Source organism: Danaus plexippus, chromosome 11, assembly GCF_018135715.1.
Source record: "Danaus plexippus chromosome 11, MEX_DaPlex, whole genome shotgun sequence".
Classification (NCBI taxonomy): Eukaryota; Metazoa; Arthropoda; class Insecta; order Lepidoptera; family Nymphalidae; genus Danaus; species Danaus plexippus.
In genome coordinates this window covers 7,718,145-7,730,889 of record NC_083544.1, presented here as the reverse complement: position 1 = coordinate 7,730,889, position 12,745 = coordinate 7,718,145, and the positions used below count along the sequence as shown (strand labels likewise).

Genomic DNA, 12,745 nt, shown 5'->3' with positions numbered 1-12,745 from the left:
ATCAGACGAGGTGAACGAGACACAGTTATAATTACAAAAAATAAAATACAAAATCAGTCGAATAAATCTGTCTGAAACATAACGTTTTTTGACATTAAATTTGACCTTTTGACCTTTTGAATTGCTTTTTAAATTTGCTTTATGACTACAATTATATATGTGTGTGTATATTTAATCATATAAAATTTAGTGCATATCACAAGCTTGATCGGAATAAAACGTAAAACTTTTATACCTTCACTTCCATTTATTTAATATCCTTCCTTAACTTTCTGTGACTAATTTAAAGCCCAAGATAAACATTTAAAAATAAACTGGAACGTGTCCAAACACAATTGTAAATAAATTTCGTCACAGAAAATTTTTATTATAAAATATGTACGTGTCGCACAACCTGTTGCGGTGACAAAATTTCGTATAACTCTGAATTTATTTTGTACTATTTATTTCCTTTTCCTTTTGATTATCAAAGCATCATAAATAATTAAAACTTGTGGAGAAAACGTGTGAAGTTAAAATTATTATTGATTATTTTAACGGTAAACCGAGATAAATGAATAAGAATACATAGAATAAGTTACTAAGAGAGACACTCGTTGCTTATCCCGCAAGTCCTGATCAATAAAAACTAATATGGGACTAGAGTCTAAACTCTGATTAAGTTGCCGGTACAATCAAGGCCAGACAACATAAATATTGTAATTGGATCCAGGAGATGATGTAATCTCTAACAGATTCCATAACTTAACAAACTATATACGAAGTAAACTATCTGGAATTATTGATTATTGGAAACACAAAGAATTTCTAACGTCAATTATATTATATTCAGGCGTATAATATCTCGTCTACTACGGTCTACTATAGTACAAACCAACATCTGACAGCTGAGACATCACTTTATAGCATAGTTATGTATTTATTTATAACTATAATAAAGTGTATATTTTAAGGTATAATGTATGGTGCAGTGTGAAGTGTATTCTATTACAACTGACTGAACAGCTTACGATATTTCAATATTCAAATCCAGTATAAGAATTAATTATTAAAACGTAAGAGATACAATATTTGCATAACATCCTTAATTTTAACATACATTATATAAATTTTTTATACCAATAAATGCTCTGAAAGAGAATGATTAAGTAAAATGTTTTTTATAACAATACAAGAAAACGTAACACGACAAATCTCATAACTTTGTATTATATTCAAAACGTTCTAGTTGCGACGGAATTCACATAAAATTTACTCCACATTCAGACGAATTTAATATAGTGGAAAATGACGTTCACTGGAGCATATATGTTTTTAAAATGTTATATTCAAATCCGCAAAACGTTGATATTTTAAATCTTTTGTCATATATTAATGTGACTAGGAAATTATTAAGTGGAATTGTATCGCGAGCATAGATCGCAAATGGACTATCACGAAAGAAAGGAGGCCGCAGACATAGAAAAAAGATGAATGCTGTAGAAATGATTTATCGATGTGAAATCAATACGGACATCATTTTAAAGTATGTTATGAAGTAAAAGAACATAGCCATCTTTAAATAATAAGGACATATAGCATACGAAACATAGTTCGATAAAAAACGTCTTCTATTCGACCGTCTTTTAAATAACCACATTTTCACATCTCTAAATATAAAACTTTGACACTGAACGGGAATCAGAGGAACTTTTATCTGGCCTTGTGAGTGTGAAATAGCTTTAAAGCGACTGAGAGACATTTATTGTAAACAAATATGATGTGAAATACGGGTTATGAATAAAAAATTAATTTATTTTCTACTGAATCTTTTTTATCTTAGTTTAAACAGTTTGTTATAAACTTTATAGTAAATTAAAAATGAATGTGTAGTGTGAATTGTATAGCGATATGTTTTTTTTTATTTATCACTTTTTGCTTGATATAAAAATTATTTAAGAACTAAATAGGAAACTCTAGGTATCTGTGAATGACCAAAATCTAATTCACACTGATACGTACAAGACAGCATACATAAATCATTTATAAATTACTAATAACATTGAGAACTTTAGCTGAGATATGAAATGTATAGATTCAAAAATTATATATTTTTTATTTAATATAATATAACTATATATAAGAACCTAGAAAATCTTATTGAATAGTGTTCTTTCATTATATTAAAAATATATTTAACTATTCTGATAACAGTATTTTAGCAAAGTTTATCTTCTTTAATAGATGTGTAGATAAGTATATAAATCATACTTTCTGTATAAAAATAAAAATAATGAAACTTTAATGAACCTTTTAGAAATAAAAAAGAAAAGAAAATTAAAATTAATTTACAATTTAAATGATTATTTAAAAACCCTTTGAAATTCTCAATCTGCTATAATAATGAATGATTTTTCAATATTGGCCTCGTTGTCAATCCAATTGTGAAAATGACCAAGCCGTCAGTCTTGTTATTGTTTGTGCTTGGCTATGGCACGATTTTATAGGAAAAAATTATTGCCTTAAAACCACACAAATATATGTCATTTTTTAAACATTCCATTTCCATCAAAAATCAGGATTACTAGCAAAAAAAAATACTCATTTATACAAATAGTTAACTAAAAATATACAAGAAATATTTTGAAATTATTTTTTCACGTCAGCCATATATTTCCTTTTCATAACGGTTAAAATATAGTTCCTAAGGGTTTCAGTAGAAAGTGACGTGAGGTTCTGGATCATGAATATTTATTTGATATTCTTAAGGGTGCGAGTACCTACTGTTGAAGCGGTGGCACCCTTTCTTAAGTCCTGAATAATATAATAACAAAAAACCCATAGCAACTGCGCAAACCGCTGAGAAATACAAGATTCTTTATTTGTTGTATCAAGTAATGCGAGTCATTTGATCATTAAAACTAAAATCTATATTTATTTTATATACTCGACGAATTCCTGGTAATTTACTTTACATAAATCGATGGTTTAAACTGCCGTATGAAATAGTTACTATATTTCACACCGACCCTTCATCAGCAAAGATAGCTTAGCATACAGTCATTAGGGCGTCGAGACGCCACTCTTGGCAGCTTTTCAAGTGGCGTACTTTATTCAAGTGTCTACTGTAGTAATAAATGAGTGTGCATTATAGTTATCATTAAAAATGTTAAATGTTTATAGTACCTCTACAAAAACGTTCGTACATAGTTATACTAATTTTCATTTCTATCAACAGTGTGTACATATTTTTGGCATTTTAATGTTTATTTTTGCACGGGAACAGTTGGTCTGCAGTTGATCTAAGCAATGTATTAGTCGTAACTGAGATATATTTAGATTTTTTATAAGAGTCACCTGCGTCACCGTACTGATGAGGATAGAGATCTGGCCTGGAGCCAGATCTAACTGCGAAAGTTGTAGAAACAATAAATTACAGAGCCTTGTAGCGGCTTTAATCACATAACTATATAAATTTGCTGTTCGTACCTATGTCCTTCAAATGACCTGTTTATTTAAATTATATGCTTTTTTGTACATTAAGACAGTACTTTATTTCACGTATCTCATGTAAATAATGCTATCGCAACAAAACCCAAACGAGACTCATTCTTAATCTAATCTTCGACGTTGTCCGTTTCAGGCACTCGGTGGACTCGGTCGCGTCGTATTCTAGTCAGAATCACGTTGACCGTATAAGGACTCAAAACTTCTCAGCGGCTTCCTGTCAAGACGAATGTGATTTCGGGTCCATTAGGACGAGCCTTTTCAGAAGATCTTCGTCTAATACAGAAATTCCAATAAAACGACCAGAAAGCGTCACATCCAATACAAGTTCTACAAGAAGCCGTCTTAGAGATTTTGTTGAAAGGAAATCGAGTCAAGACGAACATAGACCCGTGGCAAACACAGTTGCTGACATTCAATACTTTGAAAATCCCACAGAAACATTAGAATTTGACAATCCACGAAATTCACTAGAATCCAAAAAGAGTCAAGACGAAAATACTAAAAAGCGGAAATTTTCTAATAAAGATAAAGACTGTGAAAATAAAATCAAAAAGGAGGACAAGTATCAGAGTAAACTCGCTGAATATTACAAGCTTCCGTTACAGCTACCTCAAGACGAATTTTATCAGCATCTCACACGATCTAAGGCTGCTGAGGAATTTTTACAGAAACGCTTTCCAAATTCGGACACTGAGTTCAGTGCTAGTTACGGAAGATTGTGCAAACATAAAGACGTCGAAGGTTCAAATTTACGTCGTAGCAGGAGTCTAGCTGTAATAAGAGAGGAAACATTTACAGATCTTCAGATTCAAAATCATCCCAAAACTAAGCGGTCTCAACTTATACCGCGTGCCCGTTTATTTGACAAACCTTGTTTTAGAGACAGGTATTTGAAGTATTTATCATTATTCTATTTATTGCTTTAGAATTTAAAATAAGACCGACATAATTTTTTTTTATTAAAATATAATTTTCTATTCTGTATCCAACTTGGAATATATAAATATCATACTTATTATTTAGAATAACATAAATGCGTTTTGTTTTACATTTAGATATTTCCTATCAATTTCAGATTAATTGGTCGTGCAAAATACCAAACCAAGGAAGAAGTTTTGGAAGGCATTTATATCGACAGTACTGTATCTTGTTTCGGAGATATAAATAGACAAAGAGTAGACGAAGAACCCTCAAATCCTCCTGATAACGTAGAAAATAATTCTGCAAAGGAGGACGTTGTATCAAGAAACGAGAGCCATCATTCCCGGTCTATTAGCGGAAGTTGGCCTAATTTACATGGTGAAACGAAGCAAACCAACGGCTCTGAAGAAAGTATCGGCCACTCACGTAATCCAAGTGAAATCGATAGCTTAGATTCTAACTACGTTAGAAAACATTATAACTTTGAAGCCCATTTAAAAAACTATAAAGGAAGTTCTCCAGAAACAGATAGATCTATAGCATCGCCTAATAATAGTAAAGATCTATACATTAGTACTGACGAGCCAGACAGCGATAACGAAGAAGACAAGTCTAAAATAGAATGCTCTTCGGTTAAAGAACATAACATATTAACTCAAACAGTTGGTAATGAAAAAATTGTCTTAAATTCTGAGAAGATTTATAAAGCAGAATCACCCGATAAGGTATCTTTACAAAGTAAGCAGAGTTATAACATAGAGAAAGAGAATAAATCAACAGAAGAAAACAAACAAGAGAAAAAAGATTCAGACAGTCAGTCGACAATTTCTGAAAACGACGAAAACATTTCTAGTCCAGCTGATAGTATTACATCCTATATATCAATATCTATTGCATCTTCAACGGATAAATCACACAAATTAGAATACTTAGCAAATTCACTTGCTGAGAAAATTGACGAATACTGTGATTCACAAAACGCGTCTGTGAATTCACCTACAATCCATTCTGAAACTCAAACGCTTGACACAGATCCTATCTATACCAAAGTTCAAAAACAAACATTTGCTGACTTAAAAAAACATTCTTTTAACAGGAAACCTCGTGAATCCAAAAAAGTAAAAATAAAAACACCCACAAATGAAAGTTATGTAACAAACACATTTATTAAATGCAAAGACTACAATGAAGATAGCTATTGCACATCAACAAAAAATATAACCACTGAACCTTTTGTTACAACTTTTATAGAAAATCAATACTACTCGTTACCGGATATAAATATAAGTAAATGTTTGAGAAAATCAGAGAGAATAGACGCTCAATTAAGAGAAGAAGATCCAGAAGACATACCTTGTGAAAACACATACGAAGTTGCTCATACACACGTCAGAGAAATTTCGCATCATTCAAATGGTGAAAGCTATGGTCAACTTAATAAAATAAGCCCAAAAATCTCACACAAAAGTCAAGTAGACATTGAAGATAACTCTTCCTATTATAAAGAAGATTCGGAACCTCAACTACTTCAAAACTTTACAAAACTGGAAGACGATTTAAAATCCATAATAACTATTGACAGTTCTTATGCAGACGATACTATTTATTACCAATTAGATCACCATCAAAACGAACGAGAAGTAAATGAAATTGAAGGCACAATACGAAATAATAAAATAATAACAAAATCAGAGAGCTTAAAGTTAGTCTCCAATATATCTAACAAACCGGAAATAAAACTATTGAAGTCACTATCCAACGACAATATAAATACATCTCTTCAAAGAAAAAGAAATAAAACTGGGATTCATAAACACTATTCACTTCGTCAACGTAATCCAACTGGTACTGAATCTATCCGTATACCAAGCCCACACCAAGTAGAAAAAAGTTTCAGTAAACCAATTCATCGTAAAATTTCAAATCTATCATTTAGTGACCAAATCAAAAATCATTCACTAATTTCGCGAGTTCAATCTTTTAAAACATCACCAGATTCGAATGTCTCCATTATTCCACTAAGTGGTCATCAAACTATTGTCATTGATCCCCCTACACAATCTATACCAGAACAACAAACTAAATACTCAGTTAAGGAAAAACAGCCTGAAAGCAATGATAATATAAATTCGAAACCAAGTTACCAAAATCCAACGACTATCAAAATAACAACCAATACCGAAGACGGTACTTGCGAAAACAAAATATTTACAAATAATATAACAGGAGATCCTTTTATAACAATCAAACTAAATAAAATCGTTAAAAAGAATATTCCAAAACTAAACAGCTCGTTGTATGAAAGTGCAGTAGAAAACCAGTACCAAAGACCGCCGTCCAAGTTGGTTATAAACGACAGTAACAATAATCTTGCAGACACTAATTTATCAATCACTATGACCCGACCACAAGTTCTTCAAGTCATCGATTCAAAAAATAAAAAGCTAAATGAAGTTGTTGCAGATAAAAATAAAAAAGGCATTAGTGCAGTTAAAATGAATAACTTAGAGAGTAAAAACGACTTTAAAGAATCCAAATTCGAAAATAATAATGTAAAAGAAAAACTTAATAACGCAATAAAAACGGATATAGAGTATCAAGAAAAAATTAACTCGGTAAAAAACTACTGGTCCAAACTTATTGAAAAATCTCCTGAATATCAAAATAAGGAAGACGATAAGGACAAGACAGAAGGAACAGTGGAAAATATAAACGAAGAAAACGCAAATCGCGATGAGAATGATAACAACAATCATAAATGTGTTCCAGAAGTTTCAGTAGGGAGCATTATAAAGACATTAGAAAGTGCAAAAATAGTAGATAGTGTAAAGAAAATAAATCAAACAAAACTACAATTGTGGAAAGAAGAAACAGAAAAAGTTAAGAGTGATTCTGAAATTGAAGAAGCACCAGTGGAAAAGATAGTTAAAGACACAACAAGAACTATTTACGATCACCCGAAAATCGAAAAACCATCTACAAAATCCGAACAGGAGATATGTAGAGATACTCCAGACATCGAAATTGTAGAATTAAGCAGTGACAATCAAAACCAAAAAACTCAGGCAACCTTAATTAAAGCTAAAGGATATGAGAAGGGTTGTGACGAATTTGACCATGTAAGGTATAAAGTGATGAAATCAGAATTGTTTAAAAACAGCATGATAGCGAATTATCGAAAAGAAGCCCAATTCGATGGTCTTTTACAATATCTCCAGGATTACAGTTTTCAAGAACTACTAGTTAACAATAATATAGTAATAATAGAACCCGTCAGAACTAAAGTTGAACCAGCTCCTAGAAAAAATACAACAGACACATGTAAGATACCACCTACATTACTTAAGAAACCTGATTGTACATCACAAGTGGACAAATCAAAGAATGCCATTCGCAGGCACTTTTTCTATCATCCAATTAGAGTTAATAAAGAAATCATAGAAGAGGAACTTCCAAATCCAGATACAGTGAAAAAGGTACGTAACTTATTTGAGGACACCCTTAAAATGAAGAGTCCAATGACACATGATCCTCCCTTAATTGACGAAAATTCCGGACTAACGAGAAGAGCAACGTCGTATAGAAATTTAAGCGAAGAAGTAAAGGTAAATAAGGTTGATGGAAGAAAAAAAATAACACGTCAATTAACAATCGACACAAATGTTGGTAATAAAAAATGGGACAACGCTAGTCTTTCAAGTGGAGTATCCAGCGGAGATCTTAGTTCTAATAATGAATACGAAACAGACGGACTCAGTCCATATTCGCAAAAAACTATTAAAGATAATGTTTATAGCTCCAGCGACGAATATCTATGCGATTCAGCAAGCCAAGATTTTTGTTGCGAAAGTCAATACGTCAGTCCAGATATCTTAAAAAAAATAAGAGATTGCGGGACCTCAGTAACCTACTACGGAGGAAAAGTGCTTAATTCTAAGCCAGGATCCACTGTTAGTCCAATGACTAAAGCGATAATGGATGAAATTAAAAGTCTTCAAAAAAACTGCAGCAGAGACTGCTATTCCTGTCAAACAAAATGTAGAGGTGATAAGTGTTCTTGTTTAGCAGCAGATAAGCATCGACAACTTACAGCTAAACAAAATGCTGAAAAAGAAACTCCTCGACACGGCAAACTGAAGCAGATGGAATTTCCAGGATTTAAATTCAAACTTGTTAAGTCAAATAGTTGCAGTAGCCGCTTAGAACTAACAGGTACCGATGAAGGAAGAAACCCGAGATTAAAATACAGAAAGCAGAATTCAAAAGAAGACCCACCGTTAGTGCACGATGAGGAAAACTCTGTAAAAAATAAAATATGTCGCTTAGAAAGTTATAGCAAGGGCATGGCTAAAACACCATTTCAAAATAAAGACAATGATACGATACCCAGAACAACAAACGCTAAAGAAGTGAAGGAAGACGCTATTGCAAAACCAATAGACGAATCAAATTCTATCCAGGCAACAAACATACCGATGGATAATGTCCAAGATACAAGAGAGGACATGAGGCATGCAACTCAAACTGACAAGCAAGACAATGACGACCCACACAGCTTTGAAAAGAAGTTTTACTACGTTAACGACAGTGTAGAACAAAGAAACGTCCCAGTGGGAAAATTCGGGGAGATGATTTTTGAAGAATTTGAGGTTTTAGAAAACTGTTATGATAGTTTAAATAGTAATAAGTCCCCTTAACAATAATTGTATTTAAAAACTTTCGCTTAAATAAGTCGTGATCTGTGCCTAAATTATTAATATATTATTTCTTGTAAATTAAGATAAAGTATATACGAGTAAATAAAACCCCTAATACCTATAGGATAGGATATACATTGAGTTGGAATTAAATTATTATGATTACATACAATAATGTATCCGTTAAAACTTACTAATAGTGCCGGTGATGGTCTCTTAAACTTTGTAATAAAATGTATTGAAATATTATTAAGTTTTTCCTTCCGAATATACCTTACCGTCAGATTTCTCTGGCTCGATTTTTGTAGGAGCAGTTTTTGAACCGTGTGAGCTTACGCTTGTGTACAACGAGCGACGCATAGGTCTCCATCGACGACACCACGATTCCTGTCAATAGAATACAGACATTTTTATATTACTGTAAAATCTCAGTTGTGAAAAATGGTTCAGTTTTAAAATCAACACATTTATAAACGGTTTCAAAAATATTTTCATACTGAAACGGTTTAAATTTAATGCTAAGAGAAATTTAATTCCGATGATACACAATAATATGAGCTAAAACAGTATTATTTTTTGACAGGTACATTTTATATAACTGTGTGTAACGACTATGACTAGACTAGTCTAGTATATAAATATGTTTATATTTATACAGGTTATTAAAAAAAAATGTTAGCTATATAAACACATGTCCGGATTTAATTTTTGAACGAATATACTAAATTTTTAGGATTACTACAAACCCTATTGAAATCTGACTATTTTATGCAAAAGTTAGCCTTGGTGATAAACAAAAAATATATATATAGGGGACAATTTAAAAACCTAAATTTCCTTGTCGTTTAAAAGTAATCGTATTCATCTTACTTCAAGAGAATCATATTGACGAAACTGTATGAAACTGCCAGTTACTATTCTTTGCAAAATTCGTCGAAAATTTGCAATCTAGATTAAAAAGTTATTATCAGATTATTTTTAAATAATCCTGAATAACCTTTTTATGATTAAGACGGTCAGATCGCAGTTTTTAACTCTTGCGCGAGTTTCCTCGACGCAACGACGAGGACAAATCACAAACATGCTTTTTGTCAATTCGGTTCATTGGCATTAATTAGACGAACCTCGACAACGTATTATTGATTTTTAAATATCTACACTTCGTGATGGAATACGCTTTAGCATACAATTTTCGTACAGTCTCTAACCAGAACCGTGACGGAGCATTCTCGAAAAATAACTTTTATTTACTTTGTGTTTGCAGACTGGCAAGTTTTGATTCTGTTTTGTGAAAAACTTTATTAGAGAGGAAGCCTATTGTTTTGGGCATCTTTTATACTGCCAAGGGCAATAAAAATACTATTAATATATTTTCTAGGAAATACATTCTTCATTATTATAACATTAATTAATATCATAACATTTCACGTGATTTTCTTTTATTATATTTTTTTTAAGAACATTTTATAAATAGAATATTAATTTATATTACCTACATTGAAAATATCCTCTGTGTCATGTCATAATGGGTATACAACAAGGATGTCTCTCTTAGCATATATATGTAAATAAACTAATGATGGAATACTTAAAACAAATCTACTTATTTGTTAGTTAAGTAGTAACCGGCATTATATATGTAACTGTTTACGCCTCTCTTCAACTCATATTCATAAAACCTATTCAAGATTTGTTGAGCTTTTTTGTATGATTTATGCACATAATTTATTGTACTTAAATAAAACTCATATTCTTGGATTTACTATGCTTTTTTTATTATTTTAAACCACACTCACAACTACAGACCCGTCTGCCCGTGATCACGGTAGCTGCAAAGTAACCGAAACATCCGGAGTATTTAGTTTAAAATAATAATAAGCTAATATTCTAGTAATAATTAGATGATGTTCTTATATTTACTTTGAGAAAACAGACAATTTATACTTTTACTAAAGTGGAATATGAGTGAATAAAGAATTTAGAAATTAATTATAAGTAATTCAATATTACATATAAATACACTTGGATTAATAATAAAAGTACTGTCTAAACTTTTCACTTGCTCATGAGCCAAGTACTGTCCAACATGATTAACTTCTCACAAGAATATTCAAGGAAAACTAAAAACTATGAATCATAAAAGCAATTAGAAGAATGCATACAGATAAGGAAAATAGATTATAGATGTTATGATATTTGACTACTAAAATTTACTGTGCAGTTAGTTGAGGGGACATAATCCTTAATATAAAATATATACAATAAAAAATAATTAATGAATAAAACAATAAAAAATATCTGTGTATCACATAAATTTTCATAATATAGTTCTATAGACTGAAATATAAAAAAATAATTATGTAAAAACTCACTTCAACAGGCATTACTTGTCATAAAATATATAATGTTGAAGTTCTGCATTAAAAAAATAATTTAAGGAGACATAAATTATAAAAAAAAAACAAACAACATAAAGAATTTTAATAACAAACAGTTTCTTTGAAGATCAAAGTAAAGTAAAGTAACAAGTTAAGTTGTTTAAAAATTCTACGTCAACTCTCATAAATATTGTCACAATGATTTATCTTGTATCATGTTAATAAACCATCAATAATGTTCTCTGATTATGAAGCAAAAAGAAAATTTGTAATGAAAAATAAGAAAAATGTTTAAGTTCTTTTTTCAATATCCAAACTTTTGGAAAAAGTTTAATAATAACGAAAGAAAGTTAAACTTATTCCATAAAAAAGAGTTAATAAAAATGACATTTGACAGCTACTTAAAAATAAATACCTATCTATGCATACCGAAATATTTATGTACACGTGATTAAGAAAAGCCCGAAACTAATAATCATATATGAAACCCACTGATATAAATTATAAGGTATAAAGTATAAGCAAGAATACTTACCCTATTATTCGACAAATCACTAAATATTGGCAAAAGACACAAACCACGATTTATTTCTAAATTTGCTAGGAGTCGGCATCTAGACACACACACCGTCGACGCCATCTTTACACTACTAAGTATTAGTACGCCCGCCCAATTCAGATTTTGAACTGAATGTGGTTGGTACATTGGTATTGTGTCTACATGAGTAAGATTGTTATTTTGTTATCTTCCAAAATTTATATAAATTTCGAAGTTATATGAATATTTAAAAGCTGAGATAATAACATTAGATGAAATAAGTCTTAAAAATTTGAATAGATTATTGTTAATGAAAAAAATTAAAAATCAAAAGTGAAGCGTTTCAAATCATCAATTTTATTTTCAGATTAAATTTTTCGTAGTACTTACTGTGTGTTGCTCATTATTTTTTAATACTTTTACTGTTTGGTAAAATAAATCTTTTTCTAATGCTACCGGATCAAATTTGATTCAATATTCCCGCATTTATTTCAATGTTGTCGAAACTGAATTTTCTTGTTAGTTAAAATGCGTTCAGTGAACTGAATCTGGTCAAAATGTACAAATCTTAATTTAAATTATTTTCATATTATTACCAAAGCATAAATTAAGTTTTTGGCAATAGTATTAAAATTGCATATAATGTAAAATGAACGCAGAACTTAAAGATGACACAGGAATTATGATCTATGAAATGTCAAAAATTATATTATGACATGACG

General features: G+C 30.7%; 2 protein-coding genes across 2 annotated transcripts in view; one reads left to right on the top strand and one right to left on the bottom strand.

Moving 5' to 3' along the window:
• LOC116765519 (protein javelin) overlaps positions 1-9,356 on the top strand; it is a 59,199-nt gene extending 49,843 nt beyond the window's left edge. The window contains exons 2-3 of the mRNA XM_032654990.2: positions 3,623-4,375; positions 4,565-9,356. Coding sequence (XP_032510881.2) covers positions 3,623-4,375; positions 4,565-9,107 — 5,296 coding nt within the window. The 3' untranslated portion in view covers positions 9,108-9,356. The remainder of the gene's footprint in view (positions 1-3,622; positions 4,376-4,564) is intronic.
• The window catches only part of LOC116765520 (calcium uniporter protein, mitochondrial), an 89,010-nt gene extending 76,829 nt beyond the window's left edge, over positions 1-12,181 (bottom strand). Inside the window, exons 1-2 of the mRNA XM_032654991.2 lie at positions 12,021-12,181; positions 9,386-9,494 (exon numbers count right to left, since the gene is read on the bottom strand). Coding sequence (XP_032510882.1) covers positions 9,386-9,494; positions 12,021-12,125 — 214 coding nt within the window. The 5' untranslated portion in view covers positions 12,126-12,181. The remainder of the gene's footprint in view (positions 1-9,385; positions 9,495-12,020) is intronic.
• Positions 12,182-12,745: the final 564 nt, after the last annotated feature.